Raw genomic sequence first — 12,507 nt, 5'->3', positions numbered from 1 at the left:
AACAAAAATTAATGTGGAAAGAAAGTTCTGTTAACATTTGATTCAACAGAGAAACAAACACAGATATTGTAAAATAATTTAGAAGACATCATTGAGTATGTACTTTTTATAATAGTGAATATGTACTTTTTGTAATAGCTGAGATCATAATGAAAGGAAAATTGTTATATTTGAATGAACAGAGGAAGGACGTAAATATTGTAAAATCTTTTTCAATACATTTTTTATTTTACTCGAGATTTCTTCATAATTTGTTATTAAAATACTTACCAACACATCCTCATTTTATTGTAATAACAAAACAATACATGTTGATGGTAAAGTAGTTTAGATTGGTCGAGTTCTTGGGCCTTCAGAATTTCATGTCACGCCCCCCCCCCCACCTTCGTTACGAAATCTTGGCTAAACGAACCAATATATGTTGCCAGTAAAATAGTTTAGAATGATCGAGCCCCTGGTGTGATGACCACAGTATTTCATGTGACGGACCCTCCCCTTCACGAAATCCTGGCTACGTGCCTGTCCGTAGTATGAGCTAAGAAGAAATATTAAAACTGCGAGCGTTCTTGAACGGAGCAGGTGTGGAAGTTAGTATCAACGGTATTTGTTAATCTTTAGTATCTATTGGTGAAATGCTAGAAACAGTTTTAAGTGTAGAATTGCCGAGTTGTTCATGATAGCAAGAGTTACTGCAGCAGTTTTGAAAATTAACATTGTGATATTGTTATGGGAGTTAGAAGATCCAAAAGACGTGTTGTATATAGAAGGTTGGCTGTGATAAAATCATAAAATAAACTGTAATAGTTGCTGTTCCGCCATTAGCTCTGGGTTCTGAAACATTGCACAGTGTGTATTGTTTGAAAAAGTACTTTTACTATGGTCAGTAATAAATTATTCCAGTGAAAGAATTTCAAAGCATAATTCACTTTTAAGAAGGAACGGTTATTAAGAATTAAGAACCTTCATAATTTATTGTCCCAGGATCGATCGTAACGTATTTATTAAATGTATCTCCTAGATGTAGTGCTAAACACTGTGTAAAGCGGATAATGATAGGAAACGGACACATGTGTAAAAGTAGCGTCTCCTTGAACAAAGGAAAACCTACTGTACCATTACATTTTTACAGGGTAAATGTGCACAAATATTCATTAATAGGCGTTATAAGGTTGTCTACCTTTCATATAACACTACGAGGTTTCAGTGAAATTAGTAGAAAAATGATGCCGTTTTCATTTTCAGTACTACCAGGACTTGAAGATGTGTTTCGGGATCCAGTATTGGATATCTAAAACGAGACGAAGAAAATATGGGAGAAATACGTAAAGAAGGACTAAGGTGAAATGTCTTTAGGTATGCGCCTTCACTTTGGAATGTAAAATATTTCAACTAAACCTCGTGCAGCTAGTTCGAGTTCGACAATGTAAAAATTAACGTCCTTAATAGCATATGGTTTCTTTAAATTTTTTTTCAGCAGCAAGAAATTCGAGCTGTTGCAGAATGTATTGAGGTGAAAGGGGTGATTGTTTCGAGTTATGAAAGCAAATAATTACAAAAAATTTCCAATTGCGATTGGAGCAACTACATATTTCTTAGATTTCATGGAAGAATTCAGTGTATGTAAGGCAACTGCTAGTATTGTTTTTAGGAAGTAGGAATGGATATACATTGGTAGGCATACGCAAAATCTTTGTATTAATCATGGGACTTTTTTAATGGAGAGTTTAGGTTTACATAGCAGCGCAAAAATAACAAGGAAAATTTAAAGGATTGCGTTTTATTTACAACAAAATTATCTTGATCGTATTGAAAGTCTTATTAACTCAGATTTAAAGTTGTCTGTTTATTGAACAATAGTATAGCTCTGTAGTTTCTCCAGACTTGCAAACGTAGTTCATATATGCTGCTTATAAGATGGAAATATCAGCACAGTTTCTGTAAGTTTCTTGAGGACCGCAACCACCAGACCATGTTCCGTTGTTACAGTCTCCATATCGGTTAGCTGAGTAGAAAAAAGAAAAAAACAAAACAAATTCATTAATATTTTATAAAAATATTTATATAAAAATATTTTAAAAAATATATACGCATATACTGTAAATATATTCTCATTACTGTGACACACTTGACAATCATTAATCCAGTGAATATTTAGCACAAAACCTAAATGTATGTATGTTACTGTGCAAAACTGTCAAGTAACAACGTTACAACCCTTTATTTTTAATAACGTGTTCAGAATTTTCCAAATCCACGTCTTAAATTTCCCACTAAATATTTTTGAGAACAAGTAAGTACAGCTTATATCAAGATCTGTATTCAGTTCTTTTACTGTTAGAAATGTTCAGTATTTTGTATTAAGTATTAATCTGTAGTTAATGACTAGCAAATAACAACTTATTGCATAGTGGCTATTCTGATTGACAGAAGAAGAGGAAATTATTGCTAAATTATAGTCATGAAGCGTGTACATGTGAAGAATATGATCACCATTAACACCAGAAAAATCAGTAGACATCTTGTAGATTAAACATCAAGAGAACGAGCAAATATCGTACGAACACAGAATCTACTCATCAGAACCAAGGGACAGCCAAATCAAACAAAACGCAATATAAAGTTATTCTAAATAACACTGGTCAACAAGGTTTTTGTCGCAAGGAATCTGAATAGTGTTCTAAGCTAAGTCGAGGGTGCTAAATTCCAAATTGAAATCAGTTTTTGTCTATCGGTTTTTTCTGGCTGAATTTAAGTAACTTGAAGATTTATTGATTGAAATAAAGTTGAGAGCAAATGAGATAAAATCGAGAAAAGTGTAGGGAATTCCGATGCATTCCCCTAAGGTCAAGAAACATACTCCAGGAAATGAGTGACGTTTGGCAACATTGCCGATGAGTCATATTCAATCACACAGAATTGCGTTGTGATTCTGATAGCGTGGGAAGTGGTTCCATGTTGTTCTAGGTTAGTGAAATTTGAGTGTTGTGGTCATTCAGAAGAAAAAATATCTTGTATCTGTGTCAATCGTGCAAAAAAAATTTTTTTTTTGTTATATCTGTGGAGCGCTGACTTTCAAGTCGCAAAAACACTTTTAGCTTTGCAATTGAAAGGATGGAATCTTCTTTCTCCCGATGCAAAAGTGAGTGTTTCTCATGACTGCCATGCTTTTTTTCTGAATATTTCCGTAAGGAAGGTGACGTGGATTTTTATAACAATATCAAATCCGTTATGGAGACTCTTGGCCATGCATACAGTGTAAATGAGTAGCGTCTGTTCATAGATTCTAGTAAATTGAGTCTCAAAACAGTTTTTTTTTTCCCCCACAACGGGAACAAATTTCCTTCTGTTCCGATTGCTCACGCAGTGAACCTTAAGGAGACTTTTAAACTGCTTCTCACTTTTATCCAATATGACAAATACAAATGGAATATCTCTGGAGATCTAAAGATAATTGCTATTCTGCTTGGTATGCAGCCTGTGTGCACAAAGTACTGCTGCTTTCTAAACGAGTGGGGCAGTAGGGACAGAAAATATCACTATTGTGGGGAAAAAATGCCTGCTCGAAATGACTGCTGCCTGGACATCAAATTTTCGCGAACACTCCTCTTGTTGACCCTAAAAATGTGTATTTACCTGCACTGCACATTAAATTGAGACGTATCAAAAACTTTGTCAAAGTATGGAACAAACATCACGTGCATTCATGTATTTGCGACAGAAGTTCCCAAAGATCAGTGATGCTAAAATAAAGGAAGAAATATATATGGACCGCAAATGAAGCAATTAATGAATGATGAGAAATTGTTGACTTGTTGAGTGATGTTGAGAAAATGGCATGACTGTCCTTTGTAAGTGTGTGCGAGAACTTTTTAGGCAACCATAAGACAGAGAATTATGGCGATATTGTTCATGAACTAGTGAGATCATGTCACTGTATGGGATGTAACACGTTACTTAAACTGCATTTTCTAAACGACCATTTGGACTTCTTCCCGGATAACTTTGGTGCTATTAGTGACGAACATAGTGAACGCTTTCACCAGGATATTTCTCAAATGGAAAAGTGTTATCAAGGAGGAAAGTGGAGTGCAGCAATATTGTTTGACTATCGCTGGACCTTACGACGGGACTTTCCTGAGGCAAAGTTTCGCACGAAATCGGGTAGAAAACATTTTAGGTAAGTTTCTTAATTTTTACTTACTTCTGTGCTGCTCATTCCTTTGATTCCTTTGTGTGCTAATACCGATTTTTAAAAACTTTATGTAAGAAACTTTGTTGCAAGACCATGTCTTTATGGTAAATACATATAAGTAAGATGCCATAGGCATGAACAAAAAACACTTTCACATGAAAACTGAGGCCGATGAAGAAATTCTGCAATTTGATCTGGATTCAGAGCCAAATTATCTTCCAGAAACAGTTTGTGTTGTTGTTGTGACAGGAACTTAAATTTTTTGTATACCCGTGTAATTGTAGAATTCAAGTGATATGAACCAAATGGTCTTCACCTATTGAAAATTACAATTTCGAAGTTGTAGAAGAGAGAACAGATTAATGTGTGTAACAAGATAATAATTTTGCGTAATATAATTATTGGGAATTACTATAAAAGTGAAGACACTGACAATTATAAACAAACTCAGTAATTGAATTATTACAGTAATTATATTTTGGTTAAAGCAGTGGCTAAAATTTAATAACAGTAACTACGACAAGCAGTAGATTAGAATTATTTTGCAGTTAACAAATTCCTCTTCGAATGAATGATAATACAACATTAATGGCTTTCAACACTCGTATGACAAATTTAATTTTATTCTTCTTGAAAGAATAACTTATATTCGGCCAAGGTATGAACAAGATAGAAGACGTTCATACTTGAGTTTCGCAGCCTAATTCTACTTTTGTATCCAATGATTTTCCTTTGGCTATTGCTAATCTTAACCAACCAACCAAATTATTTTTTTTCAGTTTAACTTTCCTCGATTATGCTTGTTAGGCTATGGGGAGACGATGATTAAGACAAGTGAATGACGATGGAATAATTTGTGGAATGAGATGTGAGAGGAAACAGGAGGACCCCCAGAAAACCTACGGACACGATGTTGTCCACCACAAACTTACTTGGCCGGAAACAAAGAATCGAACTCGAGGCACATGATAGTCATTGAATTATATATACAAGAATAATTCTCTTCTTCGCATGAATTATGTTCTAACAGATATACTTGTATACACCTATATTTCTTTTTGCTTTCTATGTTATTTCAATGGCATTAATAATAACTACAGACTTGTAATTGTATTCAGATAACGAATTCAGTTACTTGATTCTGATGATGGATAATATCTGAATGACAGATTGTATATGAACAACAAATAAGGGACATTATATGCATATCCATTTCCCAAGTATGGCCATCTATGATCTTTTTAAAGGTCGCAGATATGTAATAAGAAAACTAATGTATTTTGTCCGGGATTATAGGTATAAATGTAAATGTTAATTAAATGGAAGAAGGTTGTATATGCTGGTTTCATTATCAAACCAAGGAAAGTATCTCAACCAACCAACTGGGACTTCGAGTAATATCTCTTATACCACGCGATTTTAAATTTCCTGCATAAATGAAAACAATATCTCAATTAAACTTCTAAGAGAAATGGGATGATTTATTCCTGCTGGTTAGTAGCCTGAATCATCCAGTCTCAAATACAGGATGCAATGTGAAATTCTATAAATAATGGATTATCTTTTGAAGTAATGCGATATTTAAAAATATGAACAATTATATCTATCTATCTACAAGATATAGATATAGATATAGATATAGATAATGTCCACAGGGTTTTATGTGATCGGTCATGTAGGATTTGACAATTTCAGTCGTCAATCTCTAGACAAACTTAAAGACGAAGCGAGAGTTATAGGACGAACGAATGACTGCAACCATGGTTGTGCATATTCTAGGATACACTTTGAGAATAAAGGGTAAAATTTAATGAGAAGTTAAAATTTGTTCATTAAAAGTTCGAAAAACGTTAGAAACTAAAATACTAAGAGGCACTATAATTAAAATTCAAGATCAAATATAAAAAGTCGTGTAGAATTCAAATGTCTTGAAATTTGACTGAGTGAAAATAACTATCTAACTATGGAGTCATACTAAATAAAGCACAAAACATTGCAAATAAGCTTTACGCCATTGAGAGTCCATTTTGGAGTATCGTACCATCATTGTGAAATAAAACTTTTAGAAAATATGCAAGTTAAACAAGAAAAAGAACAGAATGCATAGATCAAGACACGTATGTTAGAACCGTGCTTGTTTTCCTTTGATTATAGAAAACTGAGAATTTGAAAGTAAAACTTACCACATCGCCAGTACCATTGAAGGACACAATTGCTGCAGGTGACTCCTTTTGGCAGCTTAAGGTCAACAGTGTAGTTGGCACTGATGCTACCGTCAGTCCAATACAAAGTAGATCCGTCAACAGTTTCCAGCAAATACTTATCAAAACAATCTTGAGTTTCCAGAACATTGGGGTCGTTTCTGGGGCACAGACGGAACTCAAAGTATCCTCCGTGGTTGGCGTAGAGATCAACTACAGCTCTCAACGTTGAACCCGCAGTGTATTCTCTGGCGATGATGCCTCTGCCGTATTTGCCACCTGATTCATTTTCTCTTGGGCGGGGTTGGTTAATGGGATCTCCACATTCGCCACATTCACCATTGAATTCTTGCCATTGTGCCTACAAAGGAAAGAGTACTTATTTACTACTAATTGTAACAAAAGCTTTGTGGTTTACACCAGTTTTATGCAACCTGGATTACGCATACATCCAGGCTACGCGATGTCTTCTATGAATTATTTTTGATATTAATATTAAATTAAGAATATCTAAAAATCTGGGAATGCAGATTTGGATAGAAAATTATTGTTAGCGGTACGCGAGTAAAGGTTGAATATCGCTGATGTAGAGAATGATATTGTGTTGCTTAAGGGTATTGGAAACTGTACTACCTCTTCTTAACAGCATTAATGTACATGCCGAACTATTTCTTTTCTTTGAAAGAAAATTACATTATTTAATGGTTTGATTTTGGTGCTTTCGTCATCAAATGAATTTAAATGCCCCTAGGTATGTTAAAATTAACGTATTGATTATAAGTTCAATATTTATAAATAAAATTTGATTCAAGTCACATTCAATTTAAATACAATGCAAATGCATTTCGTGTGTGCTAAAAGATATTTATCTAACTTTTGAAGAATACAATCAATAGAAACGAGTAACAGTGTCACGTGTACACCACATGAAGGAGTTTGGTTTGTATGGTGTGATATTTTCCCAATTGATATTGAAACCGGAAGTTGTAGTGGATTTCTGTCACTTTCGGTTTTACTAGATAATTAAGGATGGAGATGAAATGTTTTTTTGGGATTTTAATCGATTGCAAAAAACCGTTTATTCCTACCAATTAATGTTTACCCTCTATGGTGATTAACGATAAAAACCGGAAGTGGTTGATTTCTCTCATTTCCGGTGGATTGATCACGTCTCTCAATGAACTCTGTTCCTAACTTTTGACATTCTACATGGTGGTCAAGATTGATGATGGGCCATTGAGTAGTTCTTCAGATTTTTGTGTCCCTGACGTATGGTCTCATTTTCTTTTGGCTTACGGAGTGATGGTCATATACTCTTTTGTCCCCTGGATGGACGGGAACACATTTTTTAGAATATTTAGAATATTTTTTGACATATAACACAACAGGCACAGGCTTAATTACAGTGTTACATAGTATATACATTATACAGATTACATAGATTAATGGAACTATTGTAATAATTACATTTGGCTAACGGAATTAATAGACTTAAAACTATTTACGTCCATTGCCAGTACGTCAAGGTTGAAATTTTCTTTAACTAACTTGTTGTAGGTTGCGCTAACTCTCCATATAGGAGATTTGCCTAAGACATTTGTTTTTGCTGTTGTACAAAAAAAAAAAGCATTTTTTGAATCAGTGCGCAATTTAGTGTATGGTACTTGAATACATATTTGTTCGTTAAGATCAGGACAGTCTATTTTACCATGAAAGAGTTTGTGTAAAAATAATAAATCAATATTTCTTCTCCTGAATTCTAAAGTTTCAAATTTAAAATTTTCAACAAGATTAATATAGCTTTCAAATTTCGGGTAGAATTTTGTTTTCTTAAGTGTAAGAAGCTTTAAAAACTTATTTTGAGTACGCTCAATCAAAGCTGAGTATTTCTGTATTTTAGGGTTCCATATAGTACTACAATATTCTAATTTCGACCTGAAAGTTTGATCATTTTGGAAACCTTTACTGACTCGATAAATATATCCAAGGTTTTTGTAAGCTTCTTTGCAAATAATTTCAATATGTTGAGTAAAGGATTTTTTTGTCTCACGAACACACGGACACACGGACACATAGAGTAAGTGTATAAAGAAATTTTTGACAAATCAACCTTAATGAAATAATTAAAATCTTCATTTTCATTTTAAAGAAAAAATGGATATTTCTCCATAGAAATCTCTGCGCGAAAAAAGATAACCTAGATACTGAAGACCTCCAATAACCAACACATGCGTTTACTTATTGTTAACTGATCAACTTCTCTTAAACTTTTTATTGTCTCAAAATTAATCTTTCCTAAATATGTTGTAAAATACTAATACCGATCATATAACTTACTTACATTTTTAAAAAATAAATTGAAATTAAATATAACGGATATCAACGTTGTCTTGTCGTATTTATCATATTGATAGTTTATGTTCCACAATGTCTCAGAAACTTACTTTGCTCTAGCAATAATTAGAATAGTATCCTATGTTCTTTGAGACTAGTCACACCTCAAAAGGGTTGAAACAACCAAAACCAGAGACACATTCTGCAAACTTTTCATATCTTGGAAGTATGAAATACTGTAAAGTTTGCTTCACAATTTTTAAGTTATTACGCGTTCATGTTGTACCATGCAATCTTTGGCTAGAAAATTCGTAAAACGTCGTTTTCAAATTATTAGCAAACAATGAAGTATAAGACTTAAAATGTCGAAAATGAACAATTACAATTATACACTAATGTGTACATAGTGAGGTGGGAGGATTATTTATGGGATATATTTGCTCAGCTAATATCCTTGAAGGTAAAGTTATCTGAGCTAACTCAAGTCCTAAATAGCTATACGCGTATCACAATTGAGTTTGCTCTGATTCAACATCAATAATTCTTGACCAAATGAATGCATCTATATTATCCAATAGATGAAACGTAGTTATAATATTCCTTTCTGTTTGGAAATCTAGTATGCATGATCTAAAATACTTAATTGTAGTACGTGAAACTTATATAAAATATAAATGTTATACATTTTAAAGAGTGCTTATTATGGGAGGCACACAACAGTAATACCCGCGATTCATTTGAGCTTCCAAGATGTTCCCTGCAGGACAAACGTACACTGGAGTCATGAAAAATGGACAATTTGATTGGGTAAATCTGATAGCTATTCGTATATAACATACACTGTGATTGTTCATACGTGTGATGACGTACGGTGTACAATCACATTTTAAAAAGCTTGGAACATACACGTTTTCTTGTAAAGCCCTGTATATTTAATATTATATAGGATAGCACCGAACAAAGATATATTGCATTTAATATTCCAATAAAACCACCAGATATTGGTAAATCTATACCGAGAAATAACGTTAGTATGTGTAAAACCGTTAAAAACACGGTGATATTGAGGAGCATTCACACTACCTGTGAGTGACAGTAAAGCGCTCATGAAGAAGAATTAGATGCAAAAATTTATTTTTTAACACGACTATACTTGTAAAATTCACGCCTTGGATTAAATGTCCTTTCCCTTACATATATATATATATATATTGAAGCTTGTATATATACTGTTTTCCTTTGCGCAACGCACGCCACTTTTCTGATATTCATCTTTTTTCCAATAAAACATTTAAAATGAAAAATCATTGACTTCGTTTTTGAAATATAAAATTGTCATACATATTCAGTGATATTTGTAATAAATTTAGAGCATAGTAAGTAGCACATTATCATTAGCAGTAATTCAGAGGCAAAATTAGAAGGTAAAAATTGGGGAGGATCAACCAGAACCCAGACAATGATAAGTATATCATAAATTTACTATAAACCTTCAAAAAGATATAAATGATAGCTTCAATTATTTTTGTCAGTAAAAAAGCACGAGAGACTTAGGCTCCTCGGCCTCAGATTAGATGTGCCTCTACAGTAATCATTAAAAGCTTTATCATATAGTTCATCGTAGCTGCCACTGGGGCTTAATTGTATCTCAAAAGAATGAAATAAGCTATGCTATGATTGTTAATGGAAACTAATGAAATATGTAGGAGAATAATATTTAAAATAGTGGGAGAATGGTGCAGATAACAGGAGGAATTGAGAAAACACTGAGGAAATCACAGGCATCGGAAGCACACCCGCCTGAAATCAAACTAGGGATATTACGCACCATCATGGCATATTCTCCTCGATTTCAGTGATAATATATTATGTTAAAGGTAAAGTAAATTTTTATTCTTTTATTATATAGGAACAGTTAAGAAATTCTATTATGTTAACTGTAATACTTTCGAAAACTTTTAATACTACTATTACTGGTACTACCAAGTAAGGGTGCAGTTATTGATACTTACGTCATATCCACCACAGTTGAGACCTCCAGGGTTGTAGTTTGGTGGAGTATCGTAACCAAATTTCCACAGAAGTGACCTCATTGGTGGCTCCTGCAACACTCCATGGCCCATCACTTGGTGAATGTAGAAGATTGTAATGCTCAAGCAGAGCACATTCAATAAAGCAAAACGCGTCATCTTACAGTAGAGATCCCACACTTAGAGATGTGACTGTATTTAAATTCACTGTTATTTATAGTAATTCTTAGTTGTCGATATCATTAGAAGTGCGACAATAATCGTATTATTGATTTATTATTATCCGAAATCTATATTTACTTTCTCAAATCATCATGAATATTTAAATAAATTACAGGAATATAATCAATTGAAAAAGATAACAGTCAAGATGAAAGTACAATATTCTTGAAAAATATTACCTTGAAAATATGTTTATCGTTGAAGTCACGTTCTTCTGTTTATCTTGATTACTTATTTTCAACTAGTTATGCAGGACATGCCCACGCGACGTCTTATCAGTGCTTCATTTCTGAAGTACATAGCAAACTACGTTTCATTTCTGAAGAAAACAATACTGTATGCCAATATCAACATGATCTATACTAAACCGGAAATTACTGTAGTTGGTTAAATTATTTTACAACCAATTATTGAAGATCATATCCCATTTTCTCCATATTCATAATGGATTTTTCACACTAAACTAAGATCTGAATCTACCTCCTGTGTTTCAAGAAGCACGTTAATAAGGTATGTCGTAGGTGTGATAGCTACCGCATTGTTTGATTTGTGGCTGATAAGCTGAAACCATTAATTGATTTGTAATCTGTTTACTAGAAGACTAAAGGGGAAAAAGGAGGTAAGTCAAGAAATGGTCGAAAATGAGTTAACAGCAGAATAATGTAGCCTGAAATGTGTAGTTTGAATGGACTAAATCCCATAGTAAGAAAAAAGATTAGTCACTAAGAAATTTAATGCTAAAGATTTCACCTACAGGGGAAGAAGTAGGTAAGTCAGTGAAAAACAGGTGAATTGTGTAAAATCATGAACAATTGACCGATCTTTTTCCCCAGTAGTCTTCAGCTATCAAAACAAATGCTGGATCACCGGACAATATAACTGCTTAAGACAAATATAGTTCAACCTTGCACTAGATTTTATTTCCTTACCAGTTCAAGCTGAGCTGCCTAAGTTTCTACCGTGTTCTTCTTGGCTTATTCTCAACTTTCTTTCCAGACTGTTTCCAATAAACATTCATTACACCCATGCTTATTTTCATGTCTATCACAGAGGGTCTTTATCATGCACCCCAAAATTGTTTGGTAGGAAACACGTCAAAATTTAACGTAGTTACGCATAATTCTATATCTGAGTGGACAATTTATCTTGAAACGCTTTTAAACACGTAAAGTAATAGGTAAAAATAAAGTTGAAATTTTGTACGATGTAAATATGTACTGTCAACCCAACGTATAGTTTTAGTGGTAGAACCTTCACCTCTTGTGCATAGGGTCTTTGGTTCGAACCCAGCTCACGCCAAGTGAGCTTGTGGTGGACAAATACAGTATGCGTGACTTTTCTCGGAATTCTCCCACTTTCCCTCATTCCACTATTTCATTCATTTCTTATTATCCACGTCTCTTTTAGCTTAAATGGCATAATCGTGGAGGTAAAACTTAAGGATTTCATTTTTTCCAACGTATAGTTGAATTTCTTCAAATCACACTACGACAGAAGATTACATATTTCAAGTCTACATATCAAACAA

At 33.5% G+C, this 12,507-nt stretch overlaps 1 protein-coding gene across 1 annotated transcript; it reads right to left on the bottom strand.

The window, feature by feature from the left end:
* Positions 1–1,721: 1,721 nt before the first annotated feature.
* LOC145663597 (uncharacterized) lies at positions 1,722–10,935 on the bottom strand. The gene is made up of 3 exons (XM_081729707.1): positions 10,740–10,935; positions 6,376–6,754; positions 1,722–2,002 (listed from the first exon to the last, which is right to left on the bottom strand). The coding sequence occupies exons 1-3, from the start codon at positions 10,914–10,916 to the stop codon at positions 1,908–1,910; spliced, it is 651 nt and encodes a 216-aa protein (XP_081585833.1). The 5' UTR covers positions 10,917–10,935; the 3' UTR covers positions 1,722–1,907.
* Positions 10,936–12,507: the final 1,572 nt, after the last annotated feature.

Source organism: Thermobia domestica, chromosome 11 (genome assembly GCF_964235325.1).
Source record: "Thermobia domestica chromosome 11, izTheDome1.hap1.1, whole genome shotgun sequence".
Classification (NCBI taxonomy): Eukaryota; Metazoa; Arthropoda; class Insecta; order Zygentoma; family Lepismatidae; genus Thermobia; species Thermobia domestica.
This window is presented reverse-complemented; position numbering and strand designations above follow the sequence as displayed.